The 15,801-nt window shown below is 40.5% G+C and overlaps 1 protein-coding gene across 4 annotated transcripts in view; it reads right to left on the bottom strand.

Moving 5' to 3' along the window:
• PDE4D (phosphodiesterase 4D) overlaps positions 1-15,801 on the bottom strand; it is a 1,166,661-nt gene that overhangs the window by 139,036 nt on the left and 1,011,824 nt on the right. For all 4 annotated transcript variants that reach the window (XM_043547759.1, XM_007053879.4, XM_043547760.1 and 1 more), the window contains 3 exons: positions 15,606-15,642; positions 11,470-11,543; positions 9,359-9,408 (listed from right to left, as the gene is read on the bottom strand). In XM_043547759.1, the coding sequence (XP_043403694.1) occupies positions 9,359-9,408; positions 11,470-11,543; positions 15,606-15,642 (161 nt within the window). The remainder of the gene's footprint in view (positions 1-9,358; positions 9,409-11,469; positions 11,544-15,605; positions 15,643-15,801) is intronic.

Raw genomic sequence — 15,801 nt, forward strand, 5'->3', positions numbered from 1 at the left:
AAAGTGGGGTTTGGGGTGGAGGCTGAGAGCTCGTGACCCCTGGTATAATAATCTTGCAATCCCCTGAGGGGTCCCGATCCCCAGTTTGAGAACTCCTGGACTATACAGAATTAGAGGCTGGTAATTTCTCCTTAGGAGGTCCAAGTGTTTGGCCTGCTTTTCTGAAGGGGTAGATCTGACATGTTGTTTTCTATTCCTCTCCGTAACAGCTTGAACAACCAGAGAATTGAGGGCAGGATGAATGAAAAAAATCTGTTCCCTTTGGAGGAACAAAGTATTTTTTGTCTGCCCTCTTACAAGTAGATTAACATGTCACTAGGACATGCCACACCACTTTGGTTGGCTCTCGGATAGCCTTGCTGACAGAGAGTGCTACCCTAATAGGTTCCGTACTTTCCAAAATATTCAGATGTTTGTGGGATGACTCTTGGACTTTCTTCAAGGGGAACTGGAGGGCATCAGCAACCCCTTTGAAACAACTCCTGAAACTGCTTGTGATCATCTAAGGAAGACAGTGATGCTGGAGCAACTCTCTCACTGGGAGACGAAGACAATATACCAGAAGATGCTGCTGGATCTGGCTCGTGTTTTTTTTTTTTTTTCTTCCCCAGGAGCTCCCAGGGAAGTTCAGTCTGATCTCTTGGAGGAGAGGGATGGTGAGATTATCAGTGGTATCAAATGGATTTGGGATAATGCACGTATGGGTCCCATGTTTTCCAGTAGAGCCAGGTAGAGGGATCCATCATGAGTTGAGGTAGACACCAAGGCATAACGTATTGCCCATCCTGAGGATGGGGCAATCCCATTTTATGGAGTCATGACAGGCCCAAAAGATTCTGGAGCCTGTATCTGGGCTCACGTCCCTTGGAGGAGGTGATGAGGGTACTTATTCCATATCAGACTCACCCGAAGAAGAAAATATCCAAGGGCGGTGATGTTGGAAACGCTGATGAAAAATGACCCCAATTGTTAGAGGGAAGAGAACAGTCTCTTCCATAGTGTTAATGAATCAACGGTGTCAAAATCTCCCTTGTAAGAATTGGTTCACATAAGAGGGAAGATTCCATATCTGGCAGGATGATGATGTCTTCCAAAGTGGTGTATTTGTCACCATGATGAGTTCTGTCTCTGTGAATTGCCAGTGTTAGCTCAGAAGAGTGTCGATGCTGATGATATATGGGGTAGTCATATGCACATTGGTGTCAGAGATTGTACAGGCTGAATCTCGTGCCTCTCTTTACACAGTAATGATGATCCTGCTCCCACCAATGGTGCCAAAGTAGAAGTATTCTTAGTCTTTGAAGTCTGGAGTTCAGTACCATGCCTTTAATGGATTTTTGAGCATCCTGGTAACAGGTGTGATGACTAACCCAACTTTGAGGTGTACAGCAGGGGTCCTCAGTGCGGTGCCCACGGGCGCAATGGTGCCCGCCGGGGCAGTTGTGTGCACCCGCAGGACACCGCGCCGCTGAAATGCCACCAAAAAGCATTGCCATTTCTTGGCGGCATTTTGGTGGCAACGCTTCTTGCTGCTGACGCTTCTCGGCAGCATTTTGGCAGCGGGGTGTCTGGCGCCTGCCACAGTCTTCTGGGAATAAGAATATGCTATTCCCACAGAAAGGTTGGGGACCACTGGTGTAGGGGATGCAGCCCTCTCTTTAGAAGTAGATCTGGAGGTGAATTTCTCTTGCATATTTAGAGAGGTCTTCTTACCCTTGGAGTCAGCCCGAGATGAAGAGTCCTTGGCTCTACCCTTGCTTGCTGCTGTGTCTGAAGTGGTGGTGTTGGGCAGTGCATTCCTTGACACCTAAGCCCACTGTTCAGGGGGGGTCTGCCCAGCCCAGATCCAACTGAGGCCTCAGTCTGCTGCGTAAGGAGCTTCCTGAGCCTGAAATCTCATACTTGAAGGGTTTGGGGTGTGAAGAAGCTGCAGATACTACTCTTAATGGAGATATGAGCTTCTCCAAGGCAGTAGAGACACCTCTGGTGGTGGCTGCCGAGAACAAAAGAATGTGGGGGCGGCACCTGTGAGCAGAAGCACTGTGCAGAGCTGCCTGTCACCCCTGCACCTAGCATCCGAGGGACATATTACCACTTCTGGGGAGCTACCTGAGGCAAGCACCATCTCGAGCACACCTTTTCCCACACCCCAACCCCCTGCTCCAGCCCTGAGCCCCCTCCTGCACTCCGAAGCTCTCAGCCCCATCCCCCCAAGCCCGGAGCCCCATCCTGCACCCCAAACCCTTCATCCCCACCCCATAGCCTGCGCCCCCAGCCAGAGCCCTCACCCCCCCCCCCAGCACCCCAACCTCTGCCCCAGCCCGGAGCTCCGTCCTGCACCCAAACACCCTCCCGGAGCCTGCACCCCACACCCCCTCCTGCATCCCAATCCCCTGCCCCAGCTCAGAACCCCCCCTGTACCCCAAACCTCTCATCCCCAGCCCCCAACCCAGAGCCCGTACCCCCAGCCAGACCCCTCACCCCTTCCCACACCCTAGCCCCCTGCCCAAGCCCGAGTCCCCTCCCACACCCTGAGTCCCTCATTTCTGGCCCCACCCTGGAGCCTGCACCCCAAGCTGGAGCCCTCACCCCTTCCCACACACCAACTCCCTGCCCCAGCCCAGTGAAAATGAGTGAGTGAGGGTCAGGGAGAGCAAGCAACAGAGTGAGAGGGAGTGAGTGAGGGGTGGGGCCTTGGAGAAGGTGCAGGCCTCAGGAGAGGGGCGAGGCAAGGTTTTGTGTGATTAGAAAGTTGGCAACCCTAGGGTGCAGGCATGGACTAATGGATACTACTAGCAAGAATCTTCCAGTCTCGGGCACACAGAGTAAATGCATACCCACAGTGGAATACATAAAGGGAGAAACATTTGATCAGTCAGATTTTACACAAGGATGTAAGCCTACTTGGCATTTATCTTGAAATCCTTATCAAAATAGTTTGCTGTGGTAAATTATGTTTGATTAAAATACCAATAGATTGTACACGAAAATCAAAGAACCCCAAATGCACAAATAACAAAACAGGCAAACTTCCTTCAGCATACAAAGGCACTGTACCAACAAACAAAAAAATCCCTCTTCTCCTCAGAACCAGGCCTTCCATGCCACTCCAATGTGTAAGGAAATCTCCCCCAACTCAATCAGCTAGAGTTAGGATGATCAGCGCATTTATCTTACCTCTGCCATAAGCCAGGCACAGTTTACTCTGTGAAAACTTTTCATCAATCAGAAAACAGTATATTCAAAGGGCAAGTGAATTGTGCCTAAATCAAGAGGGTTGGCATATTTGCTGCACTTCCCTCTTGACCAGGATGTGTTTTATATACCCCAAACCTTTTATGAACTCCAGGAGCTTCACTATTTTAAAAGGTGACTCTGATAACAACCATGCAAGATTTTACTTTGTTAAGTGATCTGAGATATTGATTATTTTAAACGGTATTAGAGGCCACTGAATTTCATATAGCCATACTCAAGGTAGCAACAATACTTCACTATTGTAAGAATTCGCCATTGTAAGGCATGCATCTTTTGTTCTTTGCTGCCCCCTCATGTTTTTTCACGTGTACTTTACTCCCTGCTCTTCACCAATGGAATCACAGAAGCTAGAAAAGACAAAAACCTCTAGATCATTCAGCACATCTCCCTGCAGCATTACACTGTACAGTTCTTTGTCCAGTTTAGCTTTAAAAGTTTCAAGTGACAGGATGTTAATCACGTCTTCTGGGAGACTAGTCTACAGTCTACATCGTTAGGAAGATTTTCTGATATTCAGAAAGAATGCTCTATCTTAATTTCATCCTATTGCTCTATTAAGCTTTTCAGATCTATTGTTGGTTTTGATGGAGAGTGTGTGTATGTGTGTGTGTGTGGTGATGACAAATATACAGAATGGAAAACTATTACATAGTTGTTTTTTAAAAATAGTTTGGTTTCACATTTCAAGGCTGATATCACTTATTCAGTTACTGTGCTCAAGGTTAATAGTCATATTTTTCAATGAAAGAAAATCATATTGTTTCAAATATTTCCATATTGTCATTTAATTTGGAGCATATTTTTTTCTAAAGCTGCTAGGTCATTCCTAGAGATAATTCAGTCTGTAATTCTTGGAGGTAGAGGGCTTTATATTTTCTTAGTTTGAGTTTTTAGCTACTATTAGTGCTTTGTAGAGCCATCTTTCTATTCCATTGATTACAGTATATAATTTAGTGTGGAGGGACTATTACCTAAGAGGTCTGGAATTTGCAGAGGTATGATTCCTAGAACTTGCTTCTCAATATACTCTTATTATACATTTTCTCACCTCATTTATTTTAATCTTTCCATTTCTGATTTGCATCTGTAGCCTTTTCTTTTCTTTTCTTTTTTAAAATGCAGCTGCTGTCATTTCTGAAAGGGCCTAATATGTGTGAATGTGGATATTTAGTTTTATTAATTTTTATTATAGTAAAAAAACTGCCTATCTTAGGCTGTAAGGAGCCTGATGAACTATTAAGAACAAATCCATAATAATAAAATAAAACAATTGTAAAACACTGGTTGATTCCACCTCACAGCCATTCAGCAAGATGACATAAAAAAAAATTCCTTCACCTCTCAGTTCATTCCAAGAAAAGCCTAAACACCACCCTTCAGAAGCTCTATTTAAAGAAACCACTAAAGGAGAACAATTGTTTAGAACATGTCAGACAGTGGGATATTTGATCATCAGTATCAGCTGTGGTTTTTAGTGCATATACCTAAGCATGTTGGACAGTCCCTCTAAAGCCAGATTGTGGGGCAAGAACCAGGAGCTACGCTTTCCATGTGAATGTGGACAAATTAATGTCAGTAGGACATACTCCAATTAATAAGTAAATACTCCATATTGAACTAAACAACTACTGCCCATTTTAAAAGCCACCCATCTCTTTCCTCACCTTCAACCATGTAGCAATACTTTCTTTAAAGAGCTCTGGTCAAATGATCCAATGGCCTGGTTGCCATAATTCCTGCCAAACAGTTTGAAAATTTTTATTCATGTGCTACTGTACAATGAATTTCAGTAGCACCTCATTCCAGCTAAAGCATTTTTTCTCCTCACATGTGCTTCCCTGAAATGAATATCTATAAAGAACAGTTCCTTTTGATCTCAGTGAAGAAAATCCATATTCCCTTCCTTATTTCCTTTGCATCCCTTCCTCACCTTTTCTTTTTCATACCCCCACCATGCTGCCTCTTACACTAGGAACTCCCTTCACATTCTGGCATGCTCCCTCTCCTCATTCAAATCCTTCCTGAGAACACAATTTTTCCAGGAAGCCTATCAACCTTAATCTACCACCCAAAGTGCTTATTATTTACTTTCGTGACAATGCATCTTCCAGTCATCTAGTTTAATAGACTTGTGCCTGGTGCCCTCAGGTTCCTGCTGGCAGTGTTAGCAGTGCTGTCTGTACTGCTGTGATGAGTGTTCCACTTGTCTGCTGGTAGGAATGTTTAGAGCACCAATAGCAGCACTGACAAGAAGACTTTCCAGCAGCAAGGAAGCCAGATAGTCAGCACTTCAAACACCTCTGTCAAGAGTCCAAGGGGCAAGGGTGGCGCCAGAAAAGGATTGCTTTTTTAATTGTTCTGAGAAAGAATGATACAAGCATTTTTCCTGCCTTTCTCCCTTGGTGCACTGCTTTGGTGTAACATGCATTACCATGATTTTATATGGCTCAGGCAGGTATCTATGCAAACTTCTGTGCTTAGTCATGAAGGTCTGTTACTATGGAAACAACAATAATATCAAATACAACATTATGTCTAGGGATGGGCAAACCAGTTCAGGCAAAATACCATCCAGCTTCAACCCTTACTCATTAGCCAAAGTGAATCCTAATCCTTTTCATGGTCTGCAGTGATTTAACACTTTCCCCAACCCTTAAAGTCTTTTGGCCGTTCAGATCCGACCACCCTAATGTGTAGGTTGGTCATGGCAGATCTGGTGGCCTTTCTGGTGCAGCATGTTAACATTACATTAAATTAAACTACTCCTATACTTCACTGCTCTCTACTGTTGCTCCCTTTAAATTTCCTAGCACAGAAATGTTTTCTAGTTAAATTGCACCCTGAGTGCACTTCATACCTTACAGGAATTCAAACCTCAAATGATATATTGCTTCTGACATGCATGTTGCACTCCAGGGATTAAGTAAAGGGAAACCTCCAGATCAGTGGGAAATTGTAAGAGCGCAACAGTGGCATCCAGCAGAGAGTATCCTGGGTCCTGCTGTTTGGGCAGCTATTCCTTCCGGAAGAAAGAAATTGGCACAAGGCCTTCCCTGGTAGAGGAGCTGGTAAGGCACTGGCTTGTGTGTGTGTGGATGTGCACGTACAGCCTCTCTTTAGGGTATCACCACATTGTGGGATGCAATCCAGACCAGAGAGAGGTTGTATCACTGCTTGGCCCATAACCCTGGGATCCTCACAATGCTTTGCTGTTGTAGTTCCTAACCTGTGCCCCCACAAACAGCCAAACAACTTGCCAGTCACACCCTGAGTGTCTGTGTATAGCTGCAGCCTGCCAGCAACACTCCAGTCACATTCTGGATTCCAGAAGCCTTTGTTACCACCTGCAGGGTAACCCCAACACACACCCAGTCCTCAATATTCCCCAAAAACATGTATTCTGCACTGTCCAGCCCTCTCTGGGGCAATTCAGATATTAGAGATCATTTGCCCTTATAAAGGGTTAATATACAACAGTTTGCTACTTTAATTGGAGTTACCACACAATTCAGCTTAAACACAACGTTGGATTAGTTTTGATTAAAAAATACAACTTTTTTAACTACAAAGAGATAGATTTTAAGTGAGTACAATTATAAGGTATTAAAGTCAGAAATGGTTACAAGAGAAATAAAGATAAAACACTTTCTAGTAACTAAAACTTAACAAACTAGACTTTGTTCGAGGTAAAATCTTTACCACATGTTCCCAGCAACATTGCTAACCAAATTCTCAGGTCAGGATGCCCTCCCAAAGTCAAAGGGCTGGTTTCTTTGTCTTCTTATGTTAAAGAGATAGGGAGAGAAAGAAAGAGAGAATACATGGGGTCTTTTTTGCCCCTCACTTTTATTCCAGTTACCCTTTGAAATGCATTTTCCTAAGGGTTGCCCCTAGATAAAGTTCCTTCCCACTGTGAGGATGGAGACATGGAGTCTCATGGTGAAAAAGTTTCCACGTTGTAGTTGTTTATTAAAATGCAGATTTATCTGTTCCTGTCCTCCTTCTGTTGCCAAAAAATGGCCACTTGACTGGTGTTTGTGTAACCCACAAACCACGTACAGAGAGAGAGAGACAGAGAGAGATTAATGAGTTTGCTCTACAGCCTTAGCGAACAGTCTTATGGCTTTTAGCTCATGTGGTAGAGGCTCATGCACTAAGCTCCAGAGGCCCTAGGTTTGATCCCGCCTGCCAACGACAAGGGTCTGTCAGCGTTACAAGTGGGGGCTCGTCCGGGATTTCAACTGGGAAGTCTCTGAAGCTCAGGACACGCTTCCTCAGCTATGGGAAGTATGTAGCCCACACACCTCCTAGGTGAGATGTTCTGTCCCATCTAGTGGCACTGAGACCACTTAGAGAGAGAGAGAGAGATTAATGAGTCTACTCTACAGCCTTAGCTAACGCCCATATGGCTTTTAGCTCATGCAGTAGAGGCTCATGCACTAAGCTACAGCGGCGCAGGTTTGATCCCGCCCACTGACGACTGGTGTCTGTTGGTGTTACATTTTCCAATCAACTTTGATGACAGCTGGCTAGAGGAGTTAATAGTCCTTTGTCTTTGAGGAACAGGTTCACTCCCTCTCAGGACTTCTCGGGTAAATACATGTAAGTCAAAATTTCAGCTTATGTTCATAACTTTACATATAATGTTGTTACACACATTTCACCATATTACTGACCAGTGAGTTATTAGTTTTCAAATGATACCTCAACAAGGCATATTTTGTACAAAGTTTATTACAGTAGTGTGTACGGTTTGAATATAGGAATGCTTTTGGTCACAATTATCAGATATTTTCTTTTATTATTTGGAATTTTTCTGTGCTACACACTTTCTAAATCCTTGAATCTATAGGAAGGGGCCAAAATTAATGGAATAAAAAGAACCTGAAACCTATCTCCTTTAAAGGCAATAGAGTCTGGATAATCAAAGTGTGAAAAACGGGGAATTTCTGCAATTAAAAATAAGCAGAATAGCCATCAATAATTTAAATGGTTCATGGCTGCTAGCATGAAACCAACCCCCAATATTACCTCTTCAAAGAATGCATTAACAAGAGGTTATGGTTACAGTTGTCATGGGGAACAGTTACAATTAATGAGAGATCTATGCAGCTAGTTTTTTCCTCATTTCTTTAATTACCATGCATTTAAGAATTATTATAAAAGAATCTTAATTGTGGATGATTTTCAATGTGTAAAGAAGTGGGTTTTAAAAAGCCTAAAAGTGAAAAGCCGTTCAATCAAACTCTGATCCACATGTGTTAAGCAAGAAGCAGATCTGTGCATAACTTGTCATGAAATCAGCAAGCGAGGTGAGCATTTGCAGCATCAGTGAACTTCAGGCTGACTTCCAAGTGCTACGGAGGAATTTAGACTTTATGAAGGAACCCATGCTGAACACAGCAACTGTACATTATTTCAATCCTAAACCAGGTCAAACTTTGTGGTTTTGGCCAAGCTTCACTTCAAACATCAGGATTCACTCAAACTCTGAACTCAAAGTGCAACTCAATGAGTATGAATCCATCTGAACAAAACAAGCAAACAAAAAATGTTGAACAGGAAACTTATGCTCCTAAGTCACTTACGTACTTTTGAAAACTTTCCACTGTCTACGCTGGGTACTAAATCATACTAAGACATTGCCTCAGTACCTGCAGAACTGCAATTTCCAATTAGTAGGTCAATTTGTTGCCTGTGCCTACATTTCAGTGCATCAATTTACCAATATACAGTATTACCAGATAGTCACTTATGGATACATGCAGAAGAAAATGAGGACAAAAGACCTTGGTTTATTGACATTTCCACCATCTCAAAAACAAAGTTTTGGAATGAACTCACATTAACATGAAGGATATATCTATATCTAGATATCCATGTCTAATATGACATATCACTGGAAAGAACTAATTTGCTATTTGTGGTAAAAATTAACCAAAATCTTATTTATAAAATAAACTTATGGATGTAAAAGAATACACTGTTTTTATTTCAAAAGAGCCATACATTTCTGAATTACATTTTGATTTAATAAATAATTATTTAGTTTCTGAAGACCATTATATTTTCACTTTGTGCTTATATTAATCTCTCTTACCTGTTATAGTTGCTTTGTTGATGGATGGTTGGTTACACATGGGTGACCGTCTGACAATGGGAAAAAAAAGGCATAAATGTGTCAAGTTTGTATATTAGTGCATTCTTTAAACCATTTGTTTGAAAACACTTTTATTTGAGAGATTATTTGGGGTTGGAATGTATAGAAACTGACAAAAATAGTTCATTCAGAGTACATACAGAGGTGAACAGAACTCACAAATGAACCTCATATTATTTCACAGCTTGCAAACTCCAGCATGGGATGTTTTCAGGCATTACAACTGCACTGAAAAATTGTGCTTAAACACAGTTTACATTTACTTATATTTAAATGGAGTTGTAACACAGTTTGGGAAGGACCAGGTCCTTATCTAGCACAATTACTCTAACCCCACATTACCTGGCCAAACAGGAGCAGGCCTGCATACCACCTAATACAACTTTACATTCATTCAACTATAAAGTTTTTGGGATGGTTGCAGTGAATCCATACCCAATCCCCATTTGCAGTGACATGCAAGTAGATTCTTTGGAGCTTCCAGAATTCCAGGAGACCTGGAGTGAAATCCCATCCCCACTGAAGTCAATGATTCACACTGACGTCAATGGAGCCAGGATTTCATGACCCCTGATTTGGAAATTGAAGGGCATTGACCATGACATTAATTTAACCCTCTTAGTCTACTTGGCTACAGAGTGTAGGTAAATGTGGAAAGAAAAATAAGGAATGATAAGAATGCCACAATTAATTATGAACCTGGACGCAGAGCAGGGGTAGGCAAACTTTTTGGGCAGAGGGCCACATTGGGGTTGCAAAACTGTATTGAGGGCCGGGTAGGGAAGAGCATATTTTAACTGTTGTATTTCTACAAACCATAACTAGTACAAACTCCCAAAGTCCTCAGAGAGATCCTACAAACCTTATTAAATACTATAAAACCTTGATTCATTTCCTTAGCACCCTCCATCCTGTGCACTGAATGAGGCAGGGCTCCTATAGAAAAAATATCATGCGACCCTGCAATTAGAGACTGAAGATTATTGTGACGTGTGTGCACAAAGATAAAATAAAAGTACAAAGGAGAAGGAACAGGCAACCTTAATTCCAGTATTTCCTAATTTTGAATGCTGACTATACAACCAATATATGTTCTGTTAATTTAGTTTTTTAAATCTAATATAATATAAATTGTGTGAAAATTCCTACTGCATACAATAAGGTAGACCAGTCATACTGGTATTACTTTGATATTAAATTGGTACTAATATGAAGCTTTTAGAATACAATTTCAATAGACAGCATTCTAAAAAGAAACTATCTAGCGTCAAATCCCTCACATTGGGATACTACAGCATAGAGGCATGTCTCCAGGCTGGGAGACGGCAGTAGCCCACCTTGGGGAAAGGTTGCACTGAATATTATATAATAAGGCCCCATGAATCAACAGTATGTAGGAGAAGGAAAATTCTGAATTCAAACTAGGCAAACAGAGCTCACTTAGCCTCTTCTGGCAAGTCTATCTAAGAGAAGAAAAACTCTCATTTCAAATCTGAGCAATCCAACCACTGATAGCTGTCCCTAGCAGGCCAGCTGGCTATGCCATGGCATTCCCACGAGCTGGACAGGGTGGACTGGCCTAACAATCCATTATATTTGAAACTCACTTATTACAGAAACAGGACAGTAAATCAAATTGATCAAATTGATATGGACTCAATAGGCAGAATTTTAGGATCAGATCCTGCTAGTGAGTTGCCATGTGTGTAGTGGTTCACAAACTTGGATCCAGTTGCAGGATCCCTTACACATGACTAATTTGATGCAAGTCACAGATATTGCTTAGAAGTTACTCCCAAGTTTAAATAATCACATTGTAGGTAAGGTACTGCAAGATAAAATGATGGCTGTTGGCTTAGTTTTAATGTTTAACACTGTTATTTCAAAATATTAATCGAAAATTAACTGGTCATATCATTTGACATCATTTGAGGCTTTTACAAGTCTAATAGCACGGAATGCACTCTGAAATGTAAAGACATCACCCTTAGTTCTAACATTTAATAAGCACCACTCCAAAAAGTTCAGAGGGGAAAAGAGTCTGCACTCACTTGTTGGGTGCCCGATCTGGTAAGTTGGTTAATGCAGCAAAATTATTCCGTACAGTACGCAGGCTGGCCAGCACCTGGAACAAAGAAAGATGTTTCATTCTGAATTCTTGCATGTGATATTGATTTATTGCCACTCCGCTGTGTTAAACGCAAAAGTAAAATGCATTACAAAATGTTTCCAGGCTTGTTTTAATGTCTGAAGACTGAACATTATTTAACAATAAATCTTTTGTAAAACAAGAACAACAGTTTATGGCTTTCCCCCCTTCGCTAAACAACTCATTATTTGTTTAAAGACACACTCATTTGAAGAGAAGGAAAGTTTTTCACAGAATGCAATTTAACTCTCCAAAATGACCAAAAAATAATTCATGTTTTGAGAAGAATGGCCCACTAATACCTAGCACTGCATACATAAAAATGATTACATGATTTTCCATTTGCACAGCAGCAAGCTTTTACATTTTACATACAGTTTGAATAAAATGTAGTGAAAAAAGTTACCAAATTCATATGCCTTGCCTATATGAACACTAACAAATATGTGTGTAGAAAATGCATGTAGTACAATGCTAGACCTGAATATAAACAAAGGATAATGTCTAGATTATGGGCACACATGAACCAGAATGGGGCATGGAATGAATATAAGAGACAACAAAAATTAGAAGAAAAGATTTGCTGCTTTTTAAAGAAAGAAAAAAAGAGTAATCAGAAGAGAAAATACTAGATAGAACTGAGGAAAAAAAGAGTATGAAGATATTGTAGAAAGACAGGGTGAGCTGGAAGTGGGAAGGGAAAAAAGGACTAAAGGAAAAGAGAAAAGGTGCAAAAAATAAGGAAAGATACATGCTTGGCTTTATAGTGAATTTGTATTTAACTTGTATAACCCTCTGTTCTATTCTTCTGGCAGATATCCTATATATCCTGTCTGTGAAGGAGGAGAAAAAGGGGAAGGGATGTGGTTGCTAGCTGTATTTTGAGTAACTATGCTAAAATGGCTAGATATTGATCTTGGACATATAGTTACATTATTGATTATCTCTAGGGGACAGATTCCGGCTGCTCCTGTGCAAGTTGTGAGGATGAGGGGAGGGAACATGGAGCCCTTCCCTAGTTGTGCAAGGGGAGCCAGAATCCCACTCTTTGAACTCCTTGAGTGGAAAGCGTAGCAGATCACAGCACTGTGAAGATTGCTTGACACATCAAAAAGGCCACTACTTCTTTCCCAAACAGTGCACTAGGTGATGTTCCGAGAACAATGGTGGTGGGGGAGACGCATGCTGCACTCCCATGCTGTTTCTCTATGTGCTCCCCTCAATGCCTGCCAAAGCATTCTACAGCAACCTGCAGGCAGATTGCTTCCGGCATCTGCTGCAATGCACCGGATCTCCACACACACCCTTACAGTGGCTACAGGTTTAAAAGTAACAATACATTAGTTACTAGTGACAGTGAATTCTAGAGTTAAATAATTTTAATTCTCTTTTTTGCTAATTATCTAAACAGATTTATAGTTCTGGCTTTTCTGTTTGTTTTTCCTTCCAATGGGAATATTCCTGTGTATAAAAAATGATACTTGATTGTAAGTGTTTGTAGGATTGAGGCCTACAAGGGAAAACCAATTAATAAAACGTCACTTCTCCCTTCTAAGTGAAAACACCTCTGCTACACAAGGTTTAATCACTCAATACAACTGTTCTTCATTTCAAAATCAAAACATAGGCAAATGTGTGATCATGCAATGAATGAAATCCGCTATGCCTATTTTTAATGTATCATGCTAGACGACTACAGAAATTGATCAGACCTAACTTTTAAAATAATTCCAACTTTATTTTATTTTTAAAACTGGAATGCATAGAATAAGTTAATTACAATAGTTTCATTACATTAAAATATGAAAAAAAACCCAAATATCCTAATAATAATAATGATATATTATTTATTGTACAGTAAAATATTATTAGGTATGGGCCAGATTATGCACTGCATGGCATAGTACTCTGTTCTACCTCCAATAAAACAGTAAGTGGTTGGTAGGCCTTGGCCCTTACTGACTACCTTTAATAACAACTGAGCTACCACCACCAAGTGGCTTACAGTACATGAAACAAAGCCTCCTGCACAACTGAAGCAATTAAGGAAGCCTAGAAATAAACTCAGATCTGTTCCAAATTCCATCACCCAATTTCAACAGTAATGACTACATTAACTAAAATTATTGCTGTGTTATTTGCATAATGAAAATGTATCTGACAAGAAAAAAAGAGCTCTTTCTGAGGAACATATTAGAAAGGTAACTGGGGGGATGTGTGACTGGGATGACATGTGTAGATTATATAAACAGAGTGCCCAATTCCGGAATCTTTATTAAGGCCCCAATCATGCAAACTGATCTGCTTGGGTAGACCCCTGTGCCCTCTCAGAGCCCTAGTGATGTCAACAGTGCTCTGCATAAACGCAGGAGTTTGCATGTTCAAATCCTTTTGCAGGACCAGGGCCTAAATTTTTACTCAATCCTTAACTCAGGCAAAGTTCCCCTTCAAAGTCAACAGGTGTTTTGTCCCAGTACAAAAATCAGTAAATCTAACCTAGTCTGTCTACTTACTGTTTTCCAAGGGAGCTCATAACCTGTTTTATTTGAATGTTATATAGTGTAATTAAGATTGGCATAAAGAGGTCGAGAAATAGTAAATTTGATAATGCATCAAGTCTTTTCCAGTACTAGGGTAGGCAAGTTTTCCTTACTGGGCCAATTTTTCTCCAGGTATAACTCAATTCAAGTTAATAGAGTTACAGCTATAGATAATTTGGTCTACTGTGGTGTGTGTTTGTGTGTGTGGGTGTGCGTGTGTGTATTTTGTATAGGATTCTTTCGAGGGCCTAATACGGCAAGGAAGAATATTGCAATATTTTTTGTTGCTATTTCAGCTGTAATTCCTTGTGTTCAGTTATTTTTGGGAAAGCGTTTGCAATTCGGCAATCTGAAAATGGTCAGGCTCAATCTTTTCTCCTCCAATAAGAGGAGAACAGAGAAAACCTTATTGCCAGCTCTCAAGAGTTTTACCCAGTGCCCTGTCAGCTGCATGGTTTCAGAGTAGCAGCTTTTATGGTGGGTCATGAATGACAAGATGATCTCTTATGCAGGTAGGTGCCAATCCAGTCCTGACAGACCAATATGGATCCCAGGTAAACCATGTACTATTGATTAGCTCACTGAAGTTCTCATAACTATATTTTAGTAATATTCATTTTGTGACATGCACAAACATCATGCTAAGAAAATTTGGATGCTCAAACTGAAGGAGGACATTGTTCTTACTTTACTCTACTATGTCTCACCCTTCCTCTCCTCTTTCATCTCCAATCACATACAGCTCCATGGGCTTAGTTCTACCGTTAGATACACAGAGGCAACTCTCAGTCACTTCAGTGAGAGATGCCCCCATCTACTTGAGAGGAAAATGTGGTCCCATGAGTTCAGAAATTCACCACTGAAATACTTAACTTTTGATATATCATAAGACAGCTATATTGTTAAAATGTATCCATGTTTTATATTTAAGTTATAATTATATTTGAATTGATATTTTGTAAAACATAATAAAACCTGGATCGAATCGAAGAAGAATCGAAACTAAATAATTAATACATGTGATTCTGTAAGTGAACATATTCTGTGCAAAAATTATTATATATAAAAATATCTGCAAATAAAGAGCTGAAAGTGGCTAGTAAACTGTGGATGACAGAGTATACTGACGTTTTAACAGCAGGAGATCACAGTTTTGTCCTGTTGATGGCACAATAGCACTATGACTTGACACAATATTTGAGGAGAAATAAAAATAGGTTATTTTGTAGTTTATGTAACTGCTTTTTATTACACAAATAATCAGGGGTAAACCAATAAAAAAGAGCTGTAGGTAACATCTGTGGCAGAATCAGCTTGTTGACAAAGTTATTTTTTTTCTTTTCCTTCCCCGAAGCAAGCAAGAAATCTGATTTCAAGATAAGAGACAGGAAACAATGGGTGTGACCATGGGGCCCTTCAAATGTAAACTGTAACATCACCTGAAAATTAGATTACTCATCATATTACTTCATATGGATATATGATAAGTTGTGCCTACCTGAGCGAATGGTGTCACAATCAAGTCATCTCCATGTCTGAAAAATAAACAAAATTATAAATTAGATGTTACTCACGACTATTCTCAATGAAGCTACTTTTAAAAATATCAGGACATAAATTAAGCCTTATAAATTACTTTAGTTAACCTCAGTCTTATTCCTCAATATCCATTCATCCCAGCTGCTTTAAAAATG

This window comes from Chelonia mydas, chromosome 5, assembly GCF_015237465.2.
Source record: "Chelonia mydas isolate rCheMyd1 chromosome 5, rCheMyd1.pri.v2, whole genome shotgun sequence".
Classification (NCBI taxonomy): Eukaryota; Metazoa; Chordata; order Testudines; family Cheloniidae; genus Chelonia; species Chelonia mydas.